Source organism: Engystomops pustulosus, chromosome 5, assembly GCF_040894005.1.
Source record: "Engystomops pustulosus chromosome 5, aEngPut4.maternal, whole genome shotgun sequence".
NCBI classification, from domain to species: Eukaryota; Metazoa; Chordata; class Amphibia; order Anura; family Leptodactylidae; genus Engystomops; species Engystomops pustulosus.
The window spans coordinates 194,363,842-194,390,822 of record NC_092415.1 but is presented as its reverse complement, the minus strand read 5'-3'; the positions used below and the strand labels follow the sequence as shown (position 1 = coordinate 194,390,822).

The 26,981-nt window shown below is 43.5% G+C and overlaps 1 protein-coding gene across 1 annotated transcript in view; it reads right to left on the bottom strand.

Annotated features, from left to right (window-relative positions):
- The window catches only part of CUBN (cubilin), a 119,021-nt gene that overhangs the window by 36,784 nt on the left and 55,256 nt on the right, over positions 1-26,981 (bottom strand). Inside the window, exons 29-40 of the mRNA XM_072154223.1 lie at positions 21,804-21,985; positions 17,429-17,603; positions 15,430-15,620; positions 10,324-10,480; positions 8,714-8,830; positions 7,248-7,361; positions 6,826-6,954; positions 5,446-5,578; positions 3,281-3,486; positions 2,187-2,368; positions 780-975; positions 130-327 (exon numbers count right to left, since the gene is read on the bottom strand). Of these exons, the coding sequence (XP_072010324.1) occupies positions 130-327; positions 780-975; positions 2,187-2,368; positions 3,281-3,486; positions 5,446-5,578; positions 6,826-6,954; positions 7,248-7,361; positions 8,714-8,830; positions 10,324-10,480; positions 15,430-15,620; positions 17,429-17,603; positions 21,804-21,985 (1,980 nt within the window). The remainder of the gene's footprint in view (positions 1-129; positions 328-779; positions 976-2,186; positions 2,369-3,280; positions 3,487-5,445; positions 5,579-6,825; positions 6,955-7,247; positions 7,362-8,713; positions 8,831-10,323; positions 10,481-15,429; positions 15,621-17,428; positions 17,604-21,803; positions 21,986-26,981) is intronic.

Below are 26,981 nucleotides of genomic sequence, written 5' to 3'. Positions count from 1 at the left end.
AGATATAAGATATAATTAAGGAACTAATTTTTACCCATTTTTTAGGAAATTTTTGGAATAAAAACAAATGATTTGTAAATGTGGACATTCACTTTAACTGTGTTATTATAGAATAATCCCTTCTCTTACCATCTCTGATGATAAGCTTGTCATCAGCACATGTGCTGTGGGCCTCAATATCAACAGACAGGAGATTCAGCTCCACCGTGGACCCTGGAGACCGGATCACCCAGGTACACACAAGCCTTACACCGTACATATCCGGCCATCCAGGAGAGAAGAGAAATAATGGAGTTTCTCCGGTCTGTAAAACTCCACCACAGGCACCTGAAATAGAAATGGCAGAACTTCTAGCAACTTTATGCATCCTGAAACAAAACTTGAAATAGCGCCACCTAGCTAAAAGTTTGATTGAAAATAATATTACAAAGATGGGTTATGGGGTTTTGTGAGCCAATACCAGGAAGGACAATGGACATAGCAAGGGTATGCTCACTTCAGTATGAATCTTCATGTTATGGGGACCCTGAGGGCTCCAGAGGCTACTGATTGGCCATGATTTGCCTGTAGTCTATATTAGATCTTTTTGCACAAAAAAAAAATTCTCAAAAATTCTTTGGTTCTGTCACCAAAAATGACTTTACATTAGAGGTTTTCGGACCCCGATGCAAAATCTACAGCCCAACTTGAGATCCTTAATGGGCGCCAAAGTGTCATAGATCCAAGGGTGACCTCTAGCCTCTCCACTTGTGCCCCAGCTGGGGGTTGACATTTGGTACCTGGAGCGATGGTAGGTGGTGGTCCCGGGGATACGTTGACCGCGGTCCATTCCAGCAGAAATCCTTTACTACTGAAACTGTTATCACTGAGGAACTGAATCGTCACCGCGCTACCATAGGAGAAGAGGGTCGGAGGCGGGGTGACCCCACAATATATGCCGATGAGATGAAAGTGGGTATCAGGTCCATCGAATATCTGCAGAAAAAGTCATCCAAAACTGTATTAACATGATCAGAAGTATCCAGGACAATAGATAATAGCAGCGCTAGCATGTTACTACCCATAGTGCTTCAGGGCAAGGTTCAAAATGGACATGCCAACTATTCTCATGGGTCTATACCGTATTTTTCGGACTATAAGGCGCACAGAATTTTTTTTTATTTTCTCAGAAATCAAAGGTGCGCCTTATAGTCCAGTGCGCCTTATATATGAACCTTACTTACAGACAACAGTTGCCTTGAACTGTGCATAGGTCTGCCACCTGCTGGTCATTCATCCTTATAATCAGGTGCGCCTTATAATCCGGTGCGCCTTATATATGAACCTAGACGGCATTTATTGATGGTGCGCCTTATAATCCGGTGCGCCTTATAGTCCGAATAATACGGTATTCACAAATACCCCCAATAAAGTCACAATTCTGATTAATACTGATGACCTGTCCTAAGTATTTATAATAAGTATCAGATCTGTGTGCGTCTGACACTTGGTACCGGATGTTAAGTGCAGCCTATAGCACCAGAACCTACATAGGGGAGCAGTTCTTCTAATGAATTAAAGGAAATCTACCATCAAAATCAAGCATCAAAATCTTTTTTGTTATCCTTCCATCCAAAATAAAATTTTCAAATCATGCTAATCCTGGGGGAGGGGGTACCAGAGACGCTTTGTGCCCCATATTCTCTGTCTCCCCCTTCCCCCTGCTCCTTCTCAACACTGCCCCCTACCCTCTGCCTGTTGTCATCTGACACAGTAGGAGGGAAGTGCTCATGCACAGTGTAACAGCCTGTGAAGCTGCAGCACACAGGGTCTCTGTTATTGCCACCAAGAGCCCTTATGCCCATAATTTGGAAAGTTGATTTTAGAAAGCAGAAGGCACTGGATAATAGATATAAGACGATTCCCACACTCACTGTATCATGTCATGAGTAAGTGTCTCCGCTTTATCATGATGGATTTTGAATATTTTAAATATGCCATTAATGTCTGATAGGTTTGGTTTCCTCTTCTGAAAAATAGGGACCAGGACTGCCATAGACTTTTATGGGATGACTCTCTATTATTCAGGTAAATAAGGTCCTAGATGTGGAATCCATTCCTTTAAGGAATTTATGGAATATTCTATGGATAAGCCATAACTGGTAAAACCCAATGATACAATCAATAGGGATGAATAGGGAACATACTTGTAGTTTGTCGTAGCTGCAGCTCGCATGGTCTTCAATGTCTATCTCCAATATCCTCATCTCGATGATGCGACCTGACTCCACATTGACTTTCCAGATGTAGTTTGAGTGGTGCGGATACTGCCGGGGCCAGAGCGGAGATGCAATCTGTCCATAAGTTCCTTCTATATTGTTACCAAACACTAATAATACAGAATACAAACTGATCAGAAGTTACAGAACTGATAGGTTCTTCATACAAAATGTTAGTAATTAGACATTTTATTGAAAGTTACTTGGAGGGGTTATACAGGGTCGGAAAAAAATTGATATTTTCTTCAAAAACAGCACCACACCTGCCTAGTGGTTGTGTGTGGCATTACAGCTCCGCCATATAAACTTCTATGGTGCTGAGCCCCAATACTAGACATATCCTAGCGCTGTTTGTGAAAGGTCCATTTCCCATCGCATCTATCAACTACATGGCCTGTGTGTAACTCATTCCTATTCAAGTGAATGGGACTGAGCTGCAATACCAAGCACTGCCACTGTACAATGTACAGCGCTCTACTTGGTGAGCAGTGGAGAGACCCAAGAACTTGTCTGGGTCTCTCAAACAATTGACCAGTGGGTGTGCTGGATGCTAGATCCCTACTAATCTGATATTCATCACCAATCTTAAAGGAAATCCTGATAAACCAGGGCCACTTACTATTGATCCAGGCACCGTGACTATGGTAATCTTCTTATATTTGTTAACCATGGCCTCCTTCCTTCTAAAATCAACTTTTAAAATTATGCTAATGAGCGAAAAGAGCCTTCTGCGCTGTAGCTTCACAGGCTGTTACACTGTTCCACCATGCCCCCTGTTTCCACTGCACTTCACCCTTCCCTCCTGAAAAACCCCTTTAAAATCACAACTGGATTTCACAAACTGGCTGGTGTCAAGAATTGGGTCTCTGCTCATGAATACACTGGACCCATAACTTATGTGTCCAGTATATTCTTTTAGCAAAAGATCTTTGGTGCTTGTAGAGTTAATATTCAGCTCTTCCATAGGAAAATGTCGACGTTTTCTACTTCTCCATTACATCGGACATGTTAGGCAAACTTACAGTGGGAGAACGTTGCTCGAAATCCAGGGCCGCTGCCGGTGTCATCGGACACAAATTTCACCCAAAAAATGTGACCAACGATGGAGGTGACATTACTGGGCAGGGTGTCACCACAGAACCTTCCTAAGAATAATCCTGTGTCATTTCCTTCTCTGATTTCCACATAATCTCTTGTACAATTGTCGCTGGACTGAAGTGAGAAGGACCTGAGGGCAGAACAATACAGGAAGATTACTGAGAGGTCAGACAATGCAGAGAAGACGAAACGTCTGTCCTGTGAACGGTCTACAAGGGGCAGGAGGATCAGGGGGTCAGGACGTAAAAGAAGGCAGAATATCAAGTGAAGCAATAGGAACCTTGGACCTACTGGAGTAGATGAAATTTAGGGCCACCTCTTTTCCATATAGAACATGGACTTGTCACCCTACAGATTATTATTCGTACTGGTGCCACCACCATGGCTTTATGATGATCAGTGGGGGGTCCAATTGTGGGATTACCCCTTGATCCTGAGAATGAGAGTCTGGATCCTAAAGGCCAAAACACCTTCAGAACTTTTCAAAAAGGTCAACCATGTTTTTGGCTAGAGTATGGTATGGCATTGGCACAGTACTGTATAGTTTCTATGTAATGGCCCGCTTGACGGATCATTACTAATAAATTAGTTCCAGTTGGCTTCCTGGCTAGCTATTAGAGTGCGGCTTTCTCTAAAGTGCTAATCCCAGGAGTTTAACCTATTAACAATGGAGTCCTATAAACCTATTACCTATTAACAATGGAAATCCTCCTTATCTGCAATCCTTTGCTGACATCTAATGTCACCAAGTGGTATTATGCCTACAGTATCCTATGACTGTGAGGGTTAAGGTCTGTGATGTTTATATTAAATGTTGCCATTTGTTAGCCTTTTTGCAGCCCAAGCCCGGTGATTGGTTGGAGACCTTGGAAAAAACCCCAGATCTGGAAGTTCATAAATATCCCTTCTGGCTGGATCTTTGGATCTTTGGTCCAGGGTCTTTCTCTTGGCTCCTGTCAAATGTCAGGGTCAGGTCTCAGGGTCAGCAGCTCTGTGCGCTAATACCTGCATCCAGATTGCTGCTCAAGAAGCAGAACCCTTTTTGGCTCCTACTAGTCAGCTCCAAACCACTGGACTAGGGCTGAGGTACTATCCAAACTGCAGATCCACGGCCAACCAATCCACCGTTTTAGGTGCGCTGCAGAGAGGAACGTTTACAGCCTGTTACACTGTACACGCTGCTTTGTTGGACTATGTGCCATTAAAAAAAATAGTTTTGTCTCCACATGTGATCCCTGGCTGTTGCTGCTAACACCATTGACCTTCCCTTCACCATCTGCCCTAGGATCCGTAGTGACTCACACACCCGTTGCCCAAGGGGTATCCCTTCACTAGACTGCAACCTCCCCCACATCTTGCATCTCTCAGCTGGCCCTGAAGGACGTGGACGAGACCTGTCACTCCGATACCAGGGGATCCGGCTGCCCCCACACAAATCAGGCCCATAGTGGGTAGACGTTGCATCTATACTTGGGTGCTGTCTGGTGCAGCAATTTATCTCCTCAATGTTTAGTGTTGTCCTTATGGCATCAACTACACAATGGGGGAGATTTATATTTATCAAGACTGGAACTTTCAGCACTTTTCAAATTCATTAGAGGTAGATCTCCTGCGCCTGAAACTCAAACCTGCGCCAACTTAGAGTAGCTGTAAGCTACAATTTACGAGATGTGGAACATAACTGCAACACAACTGTAATAAAACCGGCACCAAAAATTAGAAACAGACAAATTTTAGTTGCATGGCTTGTCCGGTTCTTCTCATGGTCTAGCCGTTACCTATAGGCCTGCACCCTGTCATCCTATAGGATGACCTATTTATTATATGGCTGTGACATATTTCAGAATTTCCCTGTTATATGTATTCTGTGGAGTGGATACATTTTGTACACTCCTCTTCCTTATGTTAGCTCTATGTATATATCCACACATACACATTTATTATACAATTATATTACGTTACGTTCCGGAGATCTGTTATCTTTCCAGACTATAATTTGCACCAGAATATTTGTCAGGTAGTTTTCCTGCCAGATTTGACATTTCCTGCCTGGAATCCATTAAAATGAAACAAGCGAGAAGAGATTTACATGAAAGACAGCATGAGCCGGTTCCCGGGAGAGCTGAGGATGGTCCATACACACTCCGTGTTGGCTGGGTAATTGTCTGGATAACTGGGACTGTTGAATGCTCCGCTCTCCATGTGTAGAGTTCCTCCACACGCTACAATAGACAGTGGAAGATCAGTGTAAATAGGGGCAGGTTGGACAGAAGGTGAGACTTTTGTATGGTCACAGTATAGGGCATTGGGGTTGGGTCTGGTGTTAGGTTTGGAGACTAAGACTTGTGATGTCTCTGCTCAAATTCTCATTTGGGGATAACCGCCTATCCTAAACCTATATCTGGAACCCCATATCCTGAACCTGCATCTGGAACCCCATATCCTGAACCTGCAACTGAAACCCCATATCCTGAACCTGCAACTGAAACCCCATATCCTGAACCTGCAACTGGAACCCCATATCCTGAACCTGCAACTGGAACCCCATATCCTGAACCTGCAACTGGAACCCCATATCCTGAACCTGTATCCAGAGCCCCAATATCCTGGCCCTGCATCTGGAACCCCATATCCTGAACCTGCAACTGAAACCCCATATCCTGAACCTGCAACTGGAACCCCATATCCTGAACCTGCAACTGGAACCCCATATCCTGAACCTGCATCTGGAACCCCATATCCTGAACCTGCATCCAGAGCACCAATATCCTGGCCCTGCATCTGGAACCCAATATCCTGGACCTGCATCTGGAACCCAATATCCTGGACCTGCATCTGGAACCCCATATCCTGAACCTGCAACTGGAACCCTATATCCTGAACCTGCAGCTGGAACCCTATATCCTGAACCTGCAACTGGAACCCCATATCCTGAACCTGCACCTGGAACCCCATATCCTGAACCTGCAGCTGGAACCCTATATCCTGAACCTGCAGCTGGAACCCTATATCCTGAACCAGCATCCAGAAGCCCAATATCCTGGCCTTGCATCGGGAACCCCATATCCTGAACCAGCAAACTGAACCCCAATATCCTGAACCTGCAACTGGAACCCCATATCCTGAACCTGGAACTGGAACCCCATATCCTGAACCTGGAACTGGAACCCCATGTCCTGAACCTGCATCCAGAACCCTGTTTCCAATCTGATCCGGTAACATTGAACCTGTACTCTGAACTCTGTTTCAGAGCCTGCACCCTGTTCCTGAGCTTGTACCCCGATATTGTGCCTGTTCCCTGTTACTCATATCCCTGCATACTTATCCGCATTGGCCGAATTAATATTTATTTGAAACCTTAACAGCAACATTTTAAATGAATGGCCTGGGTTATACATTGAGTCCTCCATCGGGGTATATGGTATATTCAGAATAGAATTCAATTATGGATAAATATGTTATTTCTCACCTGACAGTGATGCGGAGTAGGATGCTTGGAAGCCCTTATCATTCGTGTAGCCATTAGAGACAAACCTGAGCACAAGGGCGTTACTGAGAGACGTCACGGGGTGTGGGATTACTCTGCCGCAAAAACGCCCTAAAAACAAAATTTCAATAACTTAGCAGGAATCCAGTAATGGGGAGCCCACCTTTCTTAATTACATAATTTTGACTTCATGTGGCCACAACAAGGGGGCGCTACCTGTAGACTTTTACTGTCCCTCATCAGGAGCTCTATAAAATGCATACAATAGGCAGGTGGTAACACTGTGAGCCCACTGGGATGCCCTCTGCTGGATTTTTGGGACCCACTGAAAGATCTTCTAGGCTAACCTATCAGACACGACTGTTACTAATCTCTCATTGCGCAGGTACATTTCTCATATATACCAATAGATGGGGAGGCGTAATTATCTCCATCCAAAATCTCAACAAAGTCCTCAGTACAATTCTGATTTCGGGCCTCCGTTCGGAAGTCCGTGAAGGAGATGGTGACGTGGTTAACTGTGGGGAGAAGTGATAAAAATATAATGAATACAATTAATATAACTTTTCATAGAAGTTTTTTTTTATTGGATAGTGCCCTAGGTGATACAATAATGGGGCACATTTACTTACCTGGTCCAGTCGCGATCCCGCGGTGCGTTGTCCGACGTGGATTCGGGTCTGCCGGCGATTCACTAAGGTCGTGTGCCCGATATCCTGCATGTGTCGCTGCTGCGCTGAGGCCTTCTTCTTCACGGTGCATGTGAGTGCTTGATCTTGCGACACATTTCGTTTTTTAAATTCCGCAGGTTTTCCGAATCCGTCGGGTTGTCCGACGTCCACACCCCCGATTTCTGTCGCGTGAAAGCCGGGACGATTGCGCCAAAATCCGATCGCGTGTGCCAAAATCCCGGCAGAATTTGTCAGAAAACTGAAAAATTCGGGAAACCCGACGAAAGTGCGGCCGCGGAGCCCTTAGTAAATGAGCCGTAATATGTTGCCACCATCCCCCAATATGTTGAACTGTCATCAGGTGTACAAATAACCTTACCACACAGCACTTATACACATACAGCTTGATACAGTATGGAGTCCAAATACAGTATGTTGGTTAGGTATATAGCCAAGGTATGAAACCTATATACATAGCCCAGATATGTAGTCAAGATGTGTAGCCCAGATATGCAGCTTAGTTATATAGCCAAAATATGTAGCTTAGATATAATGCCCAAATATGAAGCCCAGATATGTAGACTAGGTATTTAGTCCAGTTATTTCTTCCGAGTATTTAGTCCAAATATGTAATTTATGTAAAATATGTAAAAATATGGAATTTACGGTATTTCAGATTAGTAGTCCAGAGATGGAGCCCAGATATGTATGTAGTCCAAATATTTAGCCAATATCTGTAGACCAAATATAAAGCCTAGACATGTAGTCCAGATATATATCATAATTAGGAAGTACAAAAATATAGCCTAAAAATGAAGTGCAAATATGTAGCCCAGATATGTGGTCCAGGTATGTAGCACCTATAGGTAGCCCAGATATGTGGTCCAGGTATGTAGCACCTATAGGTAGCCCAGATATGTGGTCCAGATATGTAGCACCTATAGGTAGCCCAGATATGTGGTCCAGGTATGTAGCACCTATAGGTAGCCCAGATATGTGGTCCAGGTATGTATATCTCCCATAAAAATAAGGAGTAGTTAGGTGAAAACCAATCTACCAGCAGATATGTCCTGCACTGTGCACCTTTAAGCACATTTGCCCCAAGGTAAAAAAAATGGAACAATAATTATAGGTTCATCTACAAATTAAGAAGAAAATCTGTAACACTCAGATATAAAATATGTACAGCAGGAACTTACAAGGCTCCAGAGCTTTTATAATCCAAGAACAGTTCTGATTGTTCGGATACTTGGCCGGATACAATGGAGAGGAAATAACTCCGCCAATGGCATCGGCCACAATGGAGCTTCCACATACTACAAGACATTCAAAGAGGAAATTCATCGAGGTCAAGACATGAATAATAATAATAATGCAAATGTGAACCAAATGTGGACCATTGCTGTCATAAGGAGAAGTGAAAACTTTTCCCTAATGTGGTCCCATTACTATGACCAGCCATAGGAAACAATGGGATACAGACAAGGGCAGATGCCGTCCACTGAGTACAGGACGCTGTATCCAGCCGTCTGTATACTGCAAGGGTATAGCACCGCAATGTAACAGGGACTTACAGGGTCCAATAATAATACACAGAGACCCAGATTTATTATGACGGAGAGAGCACATGAATCTCCCTTTACTCAGCACTTTTAGTGTTTCTAAGCCCCTCCCACTACAATCGGTGTGGGCGGGGGTGGCCCAGGGCATGAACGCCCAACCAATCACATGTACTGTAGTCTGCGCTGAAGTTCCGGCAGAGAGTAGAGCAAAAAACTACCAATATTCACTACGAGACCAAAGCCTCTTAGTGATTATCCTGCACAGGACCATCAGTCTTAATACATTCCCCCCCAATATCCCAGCATCAGAACCAGGTTTATTTTCATGTTTTATTCCCATTTTTTACTCAGCACCTTCAAAAATCCCTCCCCTCCTGCAAAATTTTAGTCACAGGTTTTTACGGAGCCATAAGAGGGCTTGTTTTCTGTAGGACAAATTGTACTTTCTACTGGTCAGTACCATCACAAAAATGGCAAATATTATAGTTTATATTATAGTCCCAAAACCTTGAAAACATTTTTTTTTATTAGATCACAGAACCTGCTGCTGGGTCTCTTAAAGGACCCAGGAAATCTACCATCACAATCCATCCTGATAAACCAGGGACAGTACTCATAGATGCAGGCACCGGGACTGTGGTAATGTTCTTATATTTGTTATCCAGAGGCCTCTTTACTTCTAAAATCCACTTTTAAAATTATGAGCCAGAAGGGCTCTAGGGCGTTACTGTGCATGAGCACTTCCCCCTCCCACTGTGTGCTGAAACTTCCTATACTGCTGAGTGCAGCAGGAAATTTATTTGAAGGAATCCTGTCTGGTAGTTGGGGACCCCTATAACACCAGCATGCCTTTGTACAGCGGGGGTTCAGGGTACCAAATATTAGCTCACCTCTGCTCTTTGGGGCAACTTAGATAAAACCTGGTGGAAAGGTGCCATGGGTCCAATGATATGAATTCATGTAAGGCACCCCGCGCATGCGCAGTGCACCTAATGATGTGGAGGGCGGTACAACTCACTTCGTTGGTGTTTTGGACATTGAAAAATTAAGGAGTGAAGTAGATCATACTGCCCTGGGCTCCACCAGGCTCACTGCGCATGCGCCACAGACTCACACAGCCCCATATCAGCCACCTGTTGTGGCAACAGGTAGAGGTTTTGTGGTCCTAGACAACCTGAGAGATTCCCTTATACTATAAATTAGATATTACATGAATGTTGAACATTACAAAACAGACAGGGACCTACCTTCACTGAAGCGGGCGCTGAAGCCTCTGTGGCTGGTAGTGCTGTCAGAGCGCAGGCGGACAAACATGGTGTTCTGTGTAGATGTCACTGCGCTGGGGATTTGGCTTCCGCACAGAGTGATGAGGAGCTGCGCATCGCTGTTTTCACCATCGTAAATCTGACGGATAAAATGCAAGAAAACAATTGCTGAAAACCTTACTGAAAGTTTATGGATGACAGATATAAGCTGTGAGCACCAGGCGCATGCGCAGTTAGATGTATTGACATGGGCTTCGTTCTGTAAAATGTGCGTGCGCTAGCAGTCCAAAGTGGTCTCTAGCCACCGGACCTCCAAGCACGGCTGTTACCAGCTTGAATCTGACAAACGCCGCCGCAGGTACAGTTAAAGGGGTTACCCATGTGCAACCTATGTAATAATAATCCCTGAAGTCTCATTATGTGATTCAGCAGTCCTGCTACTTACTTTTGTGCTGTCTGCAGACTCTCTATGATTTTTTGTTTACATGTCTGAGCTCTGATGAATAGGAGGAGCTGTAGCAGGAGCGTTTTGACTTACCCTTCCCTCCCCCAACCCTTCTCTCCCTGTCAGTCAGAAGGGACTGTGAGAAGAAAGATACAGTAGGAGGCACCATGAGGGTGGCCTAGAGCCACGAGGAAGTGGAAGCTGTCTATATATCTGTGTATATATGCGGAGGGTAGCACAGTGAGAACAGGGAAAGGCTGAAGCTATCAAAGGAGGTAAAGACACAGGTACCTGTACATGCAGAGACATAACTGGAGCATCGATAGCAGAGAGCTTCGTAAACATGAACAAAACCTTCTTAGGGGGCCTTCTGTTCCAGCACTGCTGGTCCAGGTCCCTGGGTCTTCCACTTTCTATTGGACCTGAGGTGATGACACCTCAGCCAATCACTAGTCCATGTGTTATATGTACATGAGGGTCACATGACCACTGGGGCCAACGAATGGAAGAGTAATGAAATAACTATCAGATGAGTTGTTATGACTTCTGACTCGACAGGGAGCAGATCCTGCAGTGCTGGAACAGTAGGTCCGTTAGTAGGTGAGTAAGGTCCCATGACTATTGCTTTGACTATTAATTAGTTCCACAACAATTTCATGATTATAATATGTTTCTTTGTTGTTCAGAGAGATTTCCCATAGAGAGGAGATAAGACCACAAGAGAGGAGGTCTCACCACAAAACCTCCCCCGCTCCGCTCTACCCCACATCTGGGCTTAATGATATCAATATCAGATCCATATTACCAGAGACTTGTGTATAGCGTCTCATTGTTTATTGGCTGTCACATGTTCAATCTCCCGTCCAATCTGTGGAAGGGGGCGGGTACCATTTTTAGCATTTTAGACAATTTTCGAGATTTGAGTCAATGGTTTGGAGCAGGTTCAAAACGAAACACAAACATGGCCTGGTCTTTACTTCTCTTCTCTCTAGGGACCACTGCAGGTTCCTTAAAGGGAACCTGTCACCAGGAGAGCCATTTTTAGCACTCCCCCAGTCCCCACAGAGCATAGTACATACACTGCCAAAGTATTTTTGTATTAAAAATTGGTTTTACAGAAAAAAAGATATGTTATATTGTACCTTTCATTAGCATCTGCTGTGTGACTAGGCAGTTGCCAATTGGGAGGGGCTGGAAAGGAGCAGTTTCCCCCCCACCCTTGGGAAACAGCTCCTCCATGTGACCTTTTCAAATATATGAAAACACCCATCACTTGGCTTAGCGACGCCCCCTGCTCCTCTACAGCCAATCCCGAGTGAGGGGAGTTATTCATATATTTGAAAAGGTCACATGTTTCCCAAGGGTGGGGGGGAACTGCTCCTTTCCAGCCCCTCCCAATTGGCAACTGCCTAGTCACACAGCAGATGCTAATGAAAGGTACAATATAACATATCTTTTTTTCTGTAAAACCAATTTTTAATACAAAAACACTTTGGCAGTGTATGTACTATGCTCTGTGGGGACTGGGGGAGTGCTAAAAATGGCTCTCCTGGTGACAGGTTCCCTTTAAGTAGGACCCCATTGGACTTCTATTTATTCTATCCTATAGAAATAGCATATGCGTTTATGGTTGAATTTCCCCTAGAAGCCATAATCATATTCTTCTGTATGGGAAATTAACTCGCCTAAAGGAAAGGAAAATATCCGATAAAATTGAAAGTTAATTACTGTGTAAAACAATGTCCGACCCATTAAAGTGTCTTGAAACAACAGTGAGGATACTAGAGACAATGCTATGGTTTAGAGATCTTCCTGATCCTTGATAAGCCTTTGAAATACCTTTAAAGGGGTTGGCCACTTTACCTTATGTTTATGCCTCTTGTCTCATCAGCCTCATCAGCCAGAGATTCCTGACCATAAAATGGCTGCAGATGGAGGTTCATGTGATTCCTATCTGTCCATGAACAATCGCCCTGCCAGGACCTTAATCTTATATTCATGAATACTATCATAAGGTCCTGGCAGGGCAATTGTTCATGAACAGTTACAGATCACATGACCCTCCATCTGCGGCCATTTTATGGACAGGAATCTCTGGACAGGAGGCTTCACTTTACACATCAAGAAAACAAAATAATAACTATTACTAGATGTATATCGGTAAATTACCTAATATCCTGCCCCCCCACACTTACACACACATTACAAAAACCATGTGGTAAAGTGGCCAACCCCTTTAAATTTGTCAAACACCCGTCTACCCTTTACTGATGAGGAACAGAAACTTAGAAACAGCTCTCTACAGATAGATCCTATGTTTCAAGGCTCTTTGAGAGGTTGAAATCTGACTTACAGGGTAGATACCAAGATAATTCTAGACCTCATTTGCATACTAGACCTCATTTGCATACTATTTCCCAGGAAGCACTGCTATTAAAAGGGAAACCAGTGTTCCAGCTGACTTTCTTATGATAACACGGCCCTTCTTATGGAATACTGGGACCAGACAAGACTAGGAATAGCGGCAGAACATTCCCTTTTAGTATCATATTTAGTATCAAAGGAAGCCTTGTCCGGGCCGGCTCAGTGTTCATGCTCATATCAAAGATTTGGTGATTAATGAAGATAATTGGTGAGGTTGAACCATCTCAGCTTGGCGGCTCTTCGTTGTTCTCACTCCCTGGTTTACACACACAAAGAGAACACAGACTCAGTACTGTTCAGAAATTTTGGACATAAGAGAGGAGGTCATGGGGTGTCACTTTCTGTAGTCTATTGGCAAGGAGAGACGTCATTCTCTGAAGCCTGTACATACCAGAGGGGTGAACGTCTCCAAGACCTCCACATGGGCATCCAGAGGGTCTTGTGTCCGGAATATAATATTCTCCTTGTCTGACCGGTCAGGGCAGTTCATTGGATAAGGCCCATATTAGGGACCATGAACAAAGACTAATGGGACCAACATTGACATTGGTATAGTAGAGATTTCTTAATTTTTTTTTTAAAAAGGAGCAAGACCAGTGCTGGTGCCTCAGTTCTAGGGGCATCTGGTCCCATGTGAACGTGTGAACATGACAATCAATTCACTAGCCTCAACGGTAACCTGTGAATTACCTTTATGCGACCGCTGAGGCCAGCTATTGACAACATGTACAACAAACGTACAGTCAGCGCGTCTGGTCCAATGGGACTGAAATTTCTGAGGACTGTGCTGGTGCAGGAGGTCTTGTGTTGGTGCGGGAAGCAAAGGGATTTTGGCTTTTTTGGCCCCCTAGGGTGCCCCTTCTACATTTAAAAATCTCAAGAAAATCCCTTTAACAGGTGAGGTTTTTTTATGGTGTAATGTTTACTGCAGTTTAATCTGTAATGTTCTCAGACAACCCATTTAACCCATAACTATCACAACATTTGTATTTTTCCATTATCACAGCCATATGAGGGCTTGTTTTTATTTAGATGACTTGTATTTTTAGTGGCATCAATTTATTTATCATTTAATGCACGGTAAATAATTAGACAAAATGTTCAATATATATATATATATCGATATATACAATGGAATGAAAAACTTAAACGAAAGTCTACCATCATTGGATTTTTTTTTTCTGTATGACGTAAAATGATGTTAACCTTATTTTTTAGGTCGATTAATTTTTTTTTTTTTCAAATACTGAGTGGAAGATACAACTTTATTGAGCTTGTTATATTGCATTACTTAAAAAAAATTAAAAACCTACAACAAAATTTTTTTTTCTGCATTGCAAACCTTATTTTCTTGGTCAATTGAAAATTTTTTTTTTATATAATATGTTATAATATTGTGTGAAAAAAACAACATTATAGAGCTTGCTATATTGCAACAAAAATCTGAGGTTGGTGGATTTTCTTTTTCTGATGTTCACTGTATGGCAAAAATATTGGGGCACATTTATTTACCCAGTCCTGTCACGGTCCAGCGGCTCGTTCTCCATCGAGGATTCGTGTCTTCCGGTGATTCACTAAGGTAGTGCTCCCGATGTCCACCAGGTGTTGCTGCTTCGCTGAAGTCGGCCGGAGTTCGCAGGAGTTCACTATCCTATTCCTGGTGCAGGTAAGCGCGAGTCAAGCGACACATTTTTTTAAAAATTTCCGCTGTTTTTCCGAATCTGTCGGGTTTTCCGTCGGCCACGCCCCCCCCCAATTTCCATGGCGTGAAAGCCGGCACCGATGCGCAACAATCCCATCGCGTGCGCCAAAATCCCGGGGCAATTCAGGAAAAACGGCGCAAATCGGAAAAATACGGGAAACCCGACGAAAATGCGCGAATCGGACCCTTAGTAAATGACCTCCATTGAGTACAAAGATATAACTTTTTTGAGATTGCTACATTCAGAGTTTAAAAAAAAAACAAAAAAACTTTGTATAAAATTTTTCTATTTTCTTATAGGTGATCCAGCAATTCTTAGATTTATTTGCAGCAGTATGGTCAGCCGAGTTTTTTGACGTTTGAAATACACATGCATCCTCAGCCGATCTGTGCGTTCACGTTTATGGCGATTTGGCAGAACTAGCGGTTAGCTGAATGATATCTCATGCACATGGTTATGGTTTATGTCATTGGCCATATATCTATATGTATCTATACGATAAAATACTTCACTTACTTTGAGACTGTCATAGCTACAGATTGAGAAAAAGATGGGAGACTCAATGTCAAAGTCTGTAAAGTTGAGGAGGACTCGATGGCCGGGGTCCACTCTTATCAGCCAGGAGCACTCAGTGTTGTGGTCGTAGTTTCTTGGGTAATTCGGAGAATGAATTTCTCCACTGGGTGCTTGAAATACTCCTCCACAACCTAAAAAAGGAAATCTATTATTTTACATACATTTAAACTATAATGATATACTATATTGATGCTGGGGCAAACCAATAGAGAAAACAATGGGGGATGGTGAAAATTTTTGGAATGGGCCCATTGACTTTGAAATACCTTGACATGTATGATGCCCACTTTAAGATATTTTCAAAAAAATTAAGCAACTTTTTTGATATGTACCACTTTGTGTACACAGCACCTATGCTGATTTATGTCTGTAGTCAGGGACTACAAATAATACATTCTGCATAGTATGAAGTCCAAGTAATACACTTTTTCATGTGACCTTACTTCTTGCTGATATGTAATTGGAGAGTTTGCAAGACTATTTGGTAGCAGACAAATATAATATATTGTGGTAGCAGGATGAGACTGCACAGGCGGAGACACATAGGTCTATATATGAGCTGTATATGTAATGTCCCAGTGGATGGGTCATAACTAAATTTAGCTCCAGTTACTTTCCTGTTCAGCTGGAGAGCGTCTGGCCAGCTCTCCCATTCTACCGTTAAACCTCTATCATCTTTAAGGCTGGAGATTCCTCTGTCTGATAAGTAATAGTTACTATAGATATCCTTTGCTGCCAAAATTAGTATTGACACCTACAGTATATCGTGCCTGCCAGTAAAGGGTTAAAATTGAAAATATTTGAAATATTTGTTAGATTTCCTGCAGAACCCCCAGCCTGTGATTGGTTGTTGTCCCCAGAACTGGGAGTCTATAAATTCTCACTCTGCCTGGATTTCTGGGTTGCTATTTGATTTTAGTCTGACTTGCTGTAGTAGCAGCAGAACCAACCTGGCTCCTATTCCCAGCCTTCTGACCACTGGATCCAGGCTTAGGTACTAATAAATTCCTACTCCACAATGTAATCGTAGCCACAGCCAACCAATCCACTGCTTTGTGTGTACCTGCAGGAAGGACCATTATCAGCCTGTTACCTGCTGCTGTGTGGTCTGTGCCTAAAACTGTTGTCAAGTGTGACCTCATCAGCCTCCCCTTCACCATCTGCTCGGGGAACCATTACCAAATACAAATCGGGAGTGCCCTAGGGGGATCCAATCATTGAACTGTGGCCTCCCCCTATTCTTGAAACTACCCGCTGGCCCTGACGGGCATGGATGAAACCTGTTCTCCTGGACCAGTGATGGTAAACCTTTTGGAGACAGAGTGCCCAAGCTACAACCAAAACCCACTTATATGTGCCAACAATGTAATAGAAAGATGATTGAAAATTTTGGATTGTAGTTTCCCTCCAGGGTCCCCTGAAGAGGAAGAATAAGGGGACCCAGAGCAGGAGCTCCAATGACAATCCATCTCTATCCACACCTTCTCACTCCTCCTGTAGTCCTGCAGCCAAGGACGTTGCTTTAAAATAGCCCTGAGCATGGCGCGTCCTGGGCTGTGTTGAATCACAGCCTTTCGTCTTAGCTGACACTAACTATTTGTTGGGGTGAAGGCCTGGGTGCCCACAGAAAGGTTTCTGTGTGCAACCTCTGGCACCCGTGCCATAGGTTCGCCACCACTGTCCTGGACCATATCCTGGTGCTAGGCATTGCTCCAAGCCAGCCAATCCGGGCAGTCAGGCCCCAGTGGGGTAATATGACGTATACACAAAAAAGTAAAGAGTAAGAAGTTTTAGTAGGGGATCTAATTATGAATTTTTGAGGGTTGTGGGGGTTACTTTTTACTACTTGAGGGAAAGCCTTCATCTATGAAGACTTGATAAAGATACAATAGTACAATGTACTTGATACAATATACCGATGCAGTACAGTAGGTTATACCTCCAGGCACCTCCCTCCAAGCAGCGTTGAATCCTTTTCCGTTTGCGTAGGCGTCCGTCTTGAACCGAACTGTTACGGCATTACCAGTACTAGAGACCTGCAGAGGATTGCCCGGTGCCCTCGATGTACACAGCTGAGCCAGCCTCGGGGAAGACAGCTCGGGACCCCCATAAATCTGCAAAAGTCGACCGTTATAACATATTACACTCCATACTTGGAAAATTACGGCGCACTTTAATAGAACAGCAATAGAACTTAACACAAGAGACCAAAATCTGGGTCTGAGCAAAGAACGGGGGAAACTGACAACCAATCGATGTGTGATATTTCAATGGAGAGAAAACTGATTCTGATATTTCTACATATACATACAGTCCCCGGGTTACGTAAAAGATAGGGTCCATAAGTTTGTTCTTAAGTTGAATTTGTATGTAAGTCGAGACTGTATATTTTATAATTGTAGAAAATTGTAGTTCTAGACAATTTATTTTTTAATTGGATTTTCCAAATTTTTGCTGAAATGGGACCAAGGATTATCAATAAAGCTTCATTACAGACTCCTTACAGCTGAGCATTGCAGCCTGGGACTATAGTAACATCCAGAGACTTCACCAGAGGTCACAGGGGGCAGAGGGGTCCGTCTGTAACTAGGGGTCGTCTGTAAGTCGGGTGTCCTTAAGTAAGGGACCGCCTGTATCTAGATAAACGATATTCTAGATATCGTCCTTGCTCTTCAGCACTAATTCACAAGGGGGAGCCCTTGAGTTTACTGCGCTCTGTGTTAGGTGTCCGATCACTAACCATGTCTCCATCTGCCCAATAGACCTTGATATGATGAGTAATGGGAAGTCTTGGACTTCATTGATACTTTTTAATTTCGGGACAAACCTTTCAATCATATACAGAATATAGAATTTTTTTTTAATGAAAAGACATGAAATGTACACATTTGTTCATCATTACATAGGAAATGGGATTCTAAAAATAGCGATGGTGGGAAAATATGCATCACGTATGGTACATGTGTCCGAGAGATCCCTGGGGAAGAGGCAGGAAACATTACAACTTGTCTTTATGGGAAAATACTACAGATATGTTCATACGTGAATATAGAATATTAAAGGGGTTTTACATTGATGATCTATTCATAGATTGGACTTGTTGGGGGATGGGGGGTCCCGACACTCTGATTTTGGCACATAGAGAATAAAGCTGAAGTCTGACTCTGTTCCCTGTGTAGTGGTTGATGTAAGAAACTGCATCTTAGCTCCTATTCACATAAATGGGAATTTGGCTGCAGTTCCCAGGGTCGACCACTACACAGGGAATGGAGCTATAAATTTACAGACATGCCAGAATCAAATATTTTGGGGGATTTTCAGTGTCAGACAATTCCTAATCTGATCATGACTTATTCTATGGAAAGATCATATAACTAATAGGTGGAAAACCCCTTTAAATAAATATACATACAGAGCCAATATATTGCATGGCATGGTACTAAAATGTGTACCAGACAAAGGGAGAGACAGTCTCACAAGAATAGACTTTTCCATAATCTTTGATAAGTTTTGATGTTAGATATAAAATATAAGCAGGATTAGGCGGTGACCCTTCTTGCTGTTACATACTACACTAGAGGAGCAAAATGACCTTTATTGCTGTTATATAGTACACCCACTGGAGGAGCATGAATTACCCCAAATCTATCTATTTTGGACTGTGATAACTGTGTAGTGGAGGTCTGTGAGTCATCCATGGTCCATGTGACAGGATAATATCTTAATCCCTCAAGATTTCCTTCTTGCCAGAATTCAAGAGAAACATTTTAATGGTCTTTAATTAAGATTTCTCGCTTCTTATAGCATCTGATCTGTGTGTCCAGGATATAAAAAGAGGCGACCATGATCCATACAGACACATTGGGGCAGATTTAGTCCGCCGAGGCCCGCCGGAGTGCACGATCCTATACTTGGTGAAGGTAAGCGCGTGTCCAGCGACACTTTTTTTTAAAAAATGCGGCATTTTCTCCAAATCCGTCAGGTTTTCGTTCAGCCACGCCCCCCGATTTCCACCGCGTGCATTCCGATCTCGTGCGCCAAAAACCCGGAAAAATTCAGGAATAATTTTATAATATTGTCTATTATTCTACTAATTCCTTGACTTTTCACAATTAATGTAAATTTACTTTATAGCATTGAAGACTACAGAAAGCTGTGACTGAAGGACTGAATCAGTCAAACAAGCACTGCCGATATATAGTACACAGCGCTGTGCATTGTATAGTGGCTATGTCTGGTATTGCAGCTCTGTCCCATTAAATTGGACTAAATGGGACTAAACAGGCCATGTGATCAATAGACATGACATTACTAGTATGTGAAGTACCATAGATAACTGATTGGTGGGGGGAGGGGCACAGGGTTCCGGATCCCACTGGTCTAAAGTTGATGACTAATCCTAAAACCTTAGATCTGTCTCTTGTCCCTGTGTCCACGGCTAGTTGCTATTGGCTGTTTGGCCATCAATCCAGCAACACGTCCAGGTCAGGCACCCACGTCGGGTCCGCTCCTCTCTAGTCTGTCACCATCAGGCTTGTGCACCCCTTAAAGGGATTGTAACACCAAGCATATTGTACCCCCAAGCGTGAAAATTAATATTATTCCTTTAGTTCCTAATATGCTACACATGTATAAAATGATAAATGTGTATGTGTAGGGCCGGTCTAGCATATTTTCAGCAGCAGGATGCACTGAGGCTGATGGTTTAAGCTGTTTTTAGCATTTTCTTCTGCCCCATTAGCTCCATTTACAGTCCACATTCCAAAGTTCTGAGCAATGGAAGGTCCGATGTGCGGAGCGTGATTCTGTATTATACGAGCTCGGTACAGCCGCCACCTCTGGATAATGGGAACAGGGGAAGGATTTGACCCTTTACAAACCAGGAGAGTCTGTAAACACTGACACGTGAGGATAGACGCTGCCTGCCGCTCTCTACACTGTGTTCACTTTTACAGGGGCGGTCACCCAAAAAAACGAATACTGCATGCTGCGTTAATTTCATGGGCAAATTAATAAACTCCCATTTAAAGGGAACCTACCACCACAAATCTACCTATAAAGGTAGATTGGGTGGTAGGTGGATCAATGGGACACTTTTTTGTTAACTTTTATTAGACATTTATGCAAATTTACTTATGCGGCTACTGGGGCGTGGAGTAGCCGCATCTGAGGTTACACGAGGCGGCTACTCCACGCCCCGGTAGCCTCTTTTCCCCTCCTACTCACCATCTTTGGCGCGCAGCTCCGCGGAGCTGCTCGCCCTCGTCCGGCGATCCTGCCGTCTGCACATGCGCAGAAGAGCAGGCCCGCGCCTGCGCGGTCACTGCTCCGAAACAGGCGCGGGCCTGCTCTTCTGCGCATGCGCAGACGGCAGGATCGCCGGACGAGGGCCGGACAGTAGCCGCATAAGTAAATTTGCATAAATGTCTAATAAAAGTTAACAAAAAAGTGTCCCTTAAAAGGGCTATCCTCACGTCCCATTGATCCACCTACCACCCGATCTACCTTTATAGGTAGATTTGTGGTGGTAGGTTCCCTTTAAGTTTTTCATTCAGAAGTGAGCAGATTAAGGGGCACATGTATCATAGTTTCAGCTAGGCAAATTGTCTTTTTTTTTGCAACTTTTCCCGTTTTTGCGACTTTTGTTGGCGCTCTTCAAGTGCACCATGGTCTGCACCTGTTGCAGTGTGCCTCATGTATCTTAACTTTCCAGATGTTCCGTGCGACTTTTCACCTTGTTTGCGACTTTTTAGGTGCAAATCTGCACCTGGTCCAGGGCAGGTGCAAAGGAATTTTTTTTTTTTCTTGGACCCGATTTTAACATGTAAATTAGATTAGATTAAATTATTTCACATGCTTTAAATGTTTAACATTTTGCACAGTAACCTCTTTTGTCAAAATTCTTAAATTTTTGCTTTTTTTTTTTTTTTTATCGGTTACCTCGGTCAGATCAGGGTGAGGTCCAATGGGGTCCCACGTACCTCCGTCAGACCCCTCATTGCCTGACAGACGCTGCGCTGTGTCCGCTGATCTTCATCAGCTCCATAGAGATTAATAAGGCAGAACGGTCATGCGCGACTGTCTGCTCCATTAGTCTGACGGAGCGACGAGAAGTCCGACGGTCCCTTCGTTTTCGTGATCTGTGGGGGTCTCTTCACTGAGACCCCCACTGATTAGCAAGTTAGGCCCCATTCAGTGGATAGAGCCTAACTTTAGTTTGTGGGAAAAGCCCTTTAAGTCACTCAACCTGCCTGGCAAACACCCAGACTGGGGTTACAGAAATCTCACCTCCAGGACCTGTAGGAAGCACTTACCTCCAGCACATCAAAGTCACATGTCGCGTGATATTCGATATCAAAATCCAGAATAGTGACCTGGATGCTGCTCCCAGGGGAGGCGGTGATATACCAGATACATTCTCGGTTATTGGGATACTTCATGGGATAACCAGGACTGGTGAAGGTTCCATTGGGACCAGACAGATCCCCACCACATCCTGCAGAAATAATACCGCAACATAGTTATGTGATTGTGTATATCATTTCTCACTACTAACAAATAGTTACATTTTGACTTCTTTGTGTAGGGCTGTGTTATAGGGTTTTCATTAATCAAGGGGGCTCATTGAGACAACTATGCAAAGTGGTCGGCTATGTCTCTCAGTCTTAGTAGTGTGGCAGCGCACATGCGCAACCTTTATCCATTGGTGGAGGTGAAGGGCAGCACGGCAGCTCAGTGGTTAGCACTACAGCCTTACAGCGCGAGAGTCCTGGGTTCAAGTCCCACCCAGGTCAATATCTGCAAAGAGTTTGTATGTTCTCTCTGTGTTTGCGTGGGTTTCCTCCGGGTCCTCCGGTTTCCTCCCACACTCCAAAACATACTAGTAGGTTGATTAGATTGTGACCCCCATGGGGACAGGGAACAATTTGGCAAGCTTTGTGCAGCACTGTATAATCTATAGGCGCTATAAGAATAAAGAAGAATTAAGATTGGACATATGGACCATCTGTTGTTATTGTAGTATAGACCCTTCAATTCACTAGATATTTCTCTATTCTGCTATTGGAAGAATTTTATGCCGAAATATAGAAAAGTAAAGTAGGACCATCACAGCATAATAGTAGAATAAAGTGAACGCAGCTTCCACATCAACATTATCAAGATGGCATGTGCTAACCAGTCACAAGACAGTCCCATGCTGATCTAGTGGTTTATCCAGTGTCATCCCATGCTATATGTGTAATACCAGGACATTGCAAATTAAACATTTTCTGTGTTTTCCGAGATTTCAAATAAGCTTCTGTTTTCTGTTTTGTTTTTAGAAATTGTGCCACCCTCACCTAATGGTTGTGTCTGGAATTGCATCTGGAATTGTGTTCTTGTAATCGATCACAGATTCCCACCGATCAGCAAGCTAACCGGTAGATAGACTCTACATGGTGTTTCCCAGCCGAGACTTTTAGTATTGGAACGCTGAAGCTCCAGACGCTGGAGGCCATATTAAAACGGTTGCTTCTTTGATAAACTAAGGTAAGTTCATGTGTCAGTGTCTTGCAGTTATGTGATCTCATAATATCCATAGGGGGACATAGGGGCAACAATTGCTAGTTAACTGACAGCAATTATGATTATTCCCCCTTAATAATATTAATTCCTTTATTTATTTTTATAGCGCACACAGATTAAGTAGCGCTGCACAGAGATTGCCAAATCAGTCCCTGTCCCCAATGGGGCTCACAATCTAATCAACCTACCAGTATGTTTTGGAGTGTGGGAGGAAACCGGAGGACCCGGAGGAAACCCACGAAAACACAGACAGAACATACAAACTCTTTGCAGATGTTGACCCTGGGACTTGAACCCAGGTCTGAGGGGGCTTGGAGGGTGTAAAGGGAGGTGCGGCTGGCAGCAGAGTGGTCGGAGCCTTTTAATGTATCCGGTGGCACCCGATGGGCGGGACTTAGTAAATTTGCCGGTTCAGGTTGTCCCTTCCCTGATCTCTGCCCCCTCCAACCAAGTTTTTAAAAAAAGCGACATAAAAGGTGGAATAGTCACAATTTCCTGTCCGTGCGCCAAGAATTGTCTCTTTTTCATGCCTTGTACAACATAAAACTGGTGCACAAAGCCTGATAAATCAGCACCATTGTACCTCTATGATGAAGCACCAAACGATGGCAGGGTCCGCTTACACTCAGCGTTAGATGGTTGTCTGTTATCATGGAGATGCATAGGAGCTGTATGCTCACAACGGTATGACATTTTTGATTTTCAGTGGAATACCTTGTAATCTTTGTCATGGACAATCCCTTTAACAGACACACCCACTGCACCCGATCTAAAAATTGCAACATGTTTGCCGCAAAATACATCCAAAAATGAGTAGAATCTTTTTGAAACTAAAATTTGTAGTGCAGAGATCGATCTGCTCGACTACAGTAGAATTCATCCGAGGATTGAATGGAAAAAGATCTACATTAATGGCTTGTGCAAGAAATGACTCGCAATGACGGGGTTAATATATTTTCCATATTTCCAGTTGGATGTCCAGTAGCCGTTGGCTGTGATTTATACCGGACACATCCCTTCAGCACAAAAACGTATTGTCCTCTGTGAGTCATTCCTGAATTCTTGCGGTGCCCACATTGAGAAGGAGACTGGCGCAGAAGACGTTTTTCAGCTGAATTACTGTGATTATGACTCAGCGCCTCTCACCGGACCAGAACTATGGAAAGTTGAGGCCTCGAAGCTGCTATTTCCTTCCCAAGGCTCCAGGACTCCCACTCCAAATGTCACAGATTTCCCACATTCCAAATTTTACGGCTCCGATTCCACCACTGAGGTGTATAGTCCATAGACTTGTGCTAGGTAAACCTCATCTATGTGCAAGCACTGCAATCATTGGTAGAATAATAACATATTAAATTACTACGGATCAACTTTAGAGATATTTAAAGGGAATGTATTTTCAGGTTTGACCCCATAAAGCTTTGGACAGTGTTAGGTATTGTTAGTATTGTAAGTTGCTGTTAGCAGGACTGTGGAAAATGGATTTATACAGGCGGTCCCCGGGTTACATACAAGATAAGTTCCATAGGTTTGTTCTTAAGTTGAATTTGTATGTAAGTCGAAACTGTATATTTTATAATTGTGTTATAACATTTTCAAAAATTTTTTCTGTAATTCAACCAAGGATTATCAATAAAGCTTCATTACAGACACCTTACAGCTGATCATTGCAGTCTGGGACTATAGTAACATCCAGAGACTTCACCAGAGGTCACAGTGGGCAGAGAGGTCCGTCTGTAACTAGGGGTCGTCTGTAAGTCGGGTGTCCTTTGATTCCAAGATCAAAGCTACTAATAGATTCCCTAAAATGGAATACACTAAATATCTTAGAGCACCTATGCATTAGGGGCTCCACTCTTGGCAGAAGCTGTACCATTCCAGAACCAAATCCTGATTGATTAGGACCGGGACCGGGTATGGTGGGGGCTTGCAAGCCGGGTCCATAAGAGTGTAAAAGAATTGATTTACATGCATACACGCAGATACATTTATGTACACTCTCTGACATCATAAAGTGTACTGACTTAAAAATTTTTTACTATCCAAAGGGGCCATGTGGTGACATTTTTGAAAGAGAAGCTGGTGTTGGACATTTGATTAGTGAGGAGAGGCTGCTGTTTTTTTTTTATTATTGAAGGGAGGCTGCTGAACATTTCATTTGCCAGTAAAGGCTGCTGGACATTTGATTAGTGAGGGGAGGCTTCTGGACATTTCATTAATGAGGGGGGGCTACTGGACATTACATTAGCAGATGGAGGCTGCTGTACAGTATATTAATATGGGAAGCTGTGGCTGGTCAGAACATGCATAAGGGGAAGCTGCTGCTGGACATTTCATGAATGTGGGGAGGCTGCTGGACAGTATATTAATAATGGGGTTTTTGTACACTACATAAGGTGTATGAGTATGGTGCTGTATGTATATGTCTATGTAGCATATATATGTATTTATAAGTGTAATGTTCGTACCCATTGGTGCATTGCTACACCAGCGAGGCATAAAAAATCTATTAACTTCTAAATCATCATAGACCAAAAAAAATCTCAACTACCCCAAAACCACCAAAATAATACACTTACCACTCAGATAACCCTAGTCCAGGAAGGATAAACCACTGGCTGATAGTGGATTGTGAAAGCCAACAATCCATCAACCTCTAAGAAACATTGTAGCCTCCAAACTAGGTTGTCTTCCATCTACAGGACCTCTGGACACCCCAGATAATCTTCTGCTTTTCTGATGGTCTAGACAGCAGGACCACTTAACCTCAATCACTAGGTATGTAAAATATAGAACTCTACGCTACCACCACCATCCTAGACCACCAGGGATATATAACCATTAGATACTTGTTGGTGCAAAGGCACCTTAAAGGGGTTAGGATAACACCCATATAGTACAAAAGACCCAGTAACGTTTCTATAAAGCCTCTGGGACTGGCAGGTCACATAACCTGCAAGTAACAGGACTTGGGACTTCCTGTAATATCCTCTGTCCTGCTGCCTTGCAGCGGATGGAGTAGGCCATCACACCTCTGTGATAACCACTCCCATATCAGTGATTGGTGAGTCATGAGGAGGTCCTTGGCACGCCCCTCCAACCACCTATATAGGAGTGGTTATCATGGAGTGGGTGTGTATACAGTAACGATTGCACAGGCTCCTGCATCCGCCTCTAGGCAGCAGGACACGGGATGCCATAGGAAGTCCCAAATCATCGAGTCCTGCTTTGGGCGGATTAGGTGTCCTGCCAGCTTTATTTATTGTGCAGTATCCAAGGCAACGAGATCCGGGCCAGACGTTTAGTGTGAAAACCCCCTGGGGATCTCCTTCATTCTGCAGCCCCCTTATTTATGCTGATTATATATCGTAGAAGGGAAGCTCTTAGCGGTTTTTCGCTCTAGTTCTGCTTCGTGGTTTCGAGCTGCACAGTCAATGTCACTGTGAAATATCTTATTTAGTCCTTATTTAGTCCAGACTAAATGGGGGAAATAGGTTTTGTGGTGATAGTTAAAGGAGTTGACCAGTAACACAAAACTTTACCAGGGTAAGTACAAGAACATAACAGGGTCACCCTTGCTATACTGATCCTGGCAAAGCTTCTGTTAAACCATCTGGACCAGCAGAAAACTATAACAGGGTAAGTACAAGACTATAATAGGGGCACCCTTAAAGTTCTTTTCCCGGTATAGTTTCTGTAAATACACTGGGATTGGCGGGTCACCTAACCCGCCCGCAGCTGGACTCAAGGACCCATGTCCTGCTGCCCTCAGGTGAAGGTGGAGGCTGTGCAGTAATTACTGTATACACGCCCACTCCATGATAACCACACCCATATTAGTGGTGGGGCATGAGGAGGTCCTTGGCACGCCCTTCCAACCACGTATATGGGTGTAATCACAGAGGGTGCTTGAATACAGTCAAGAA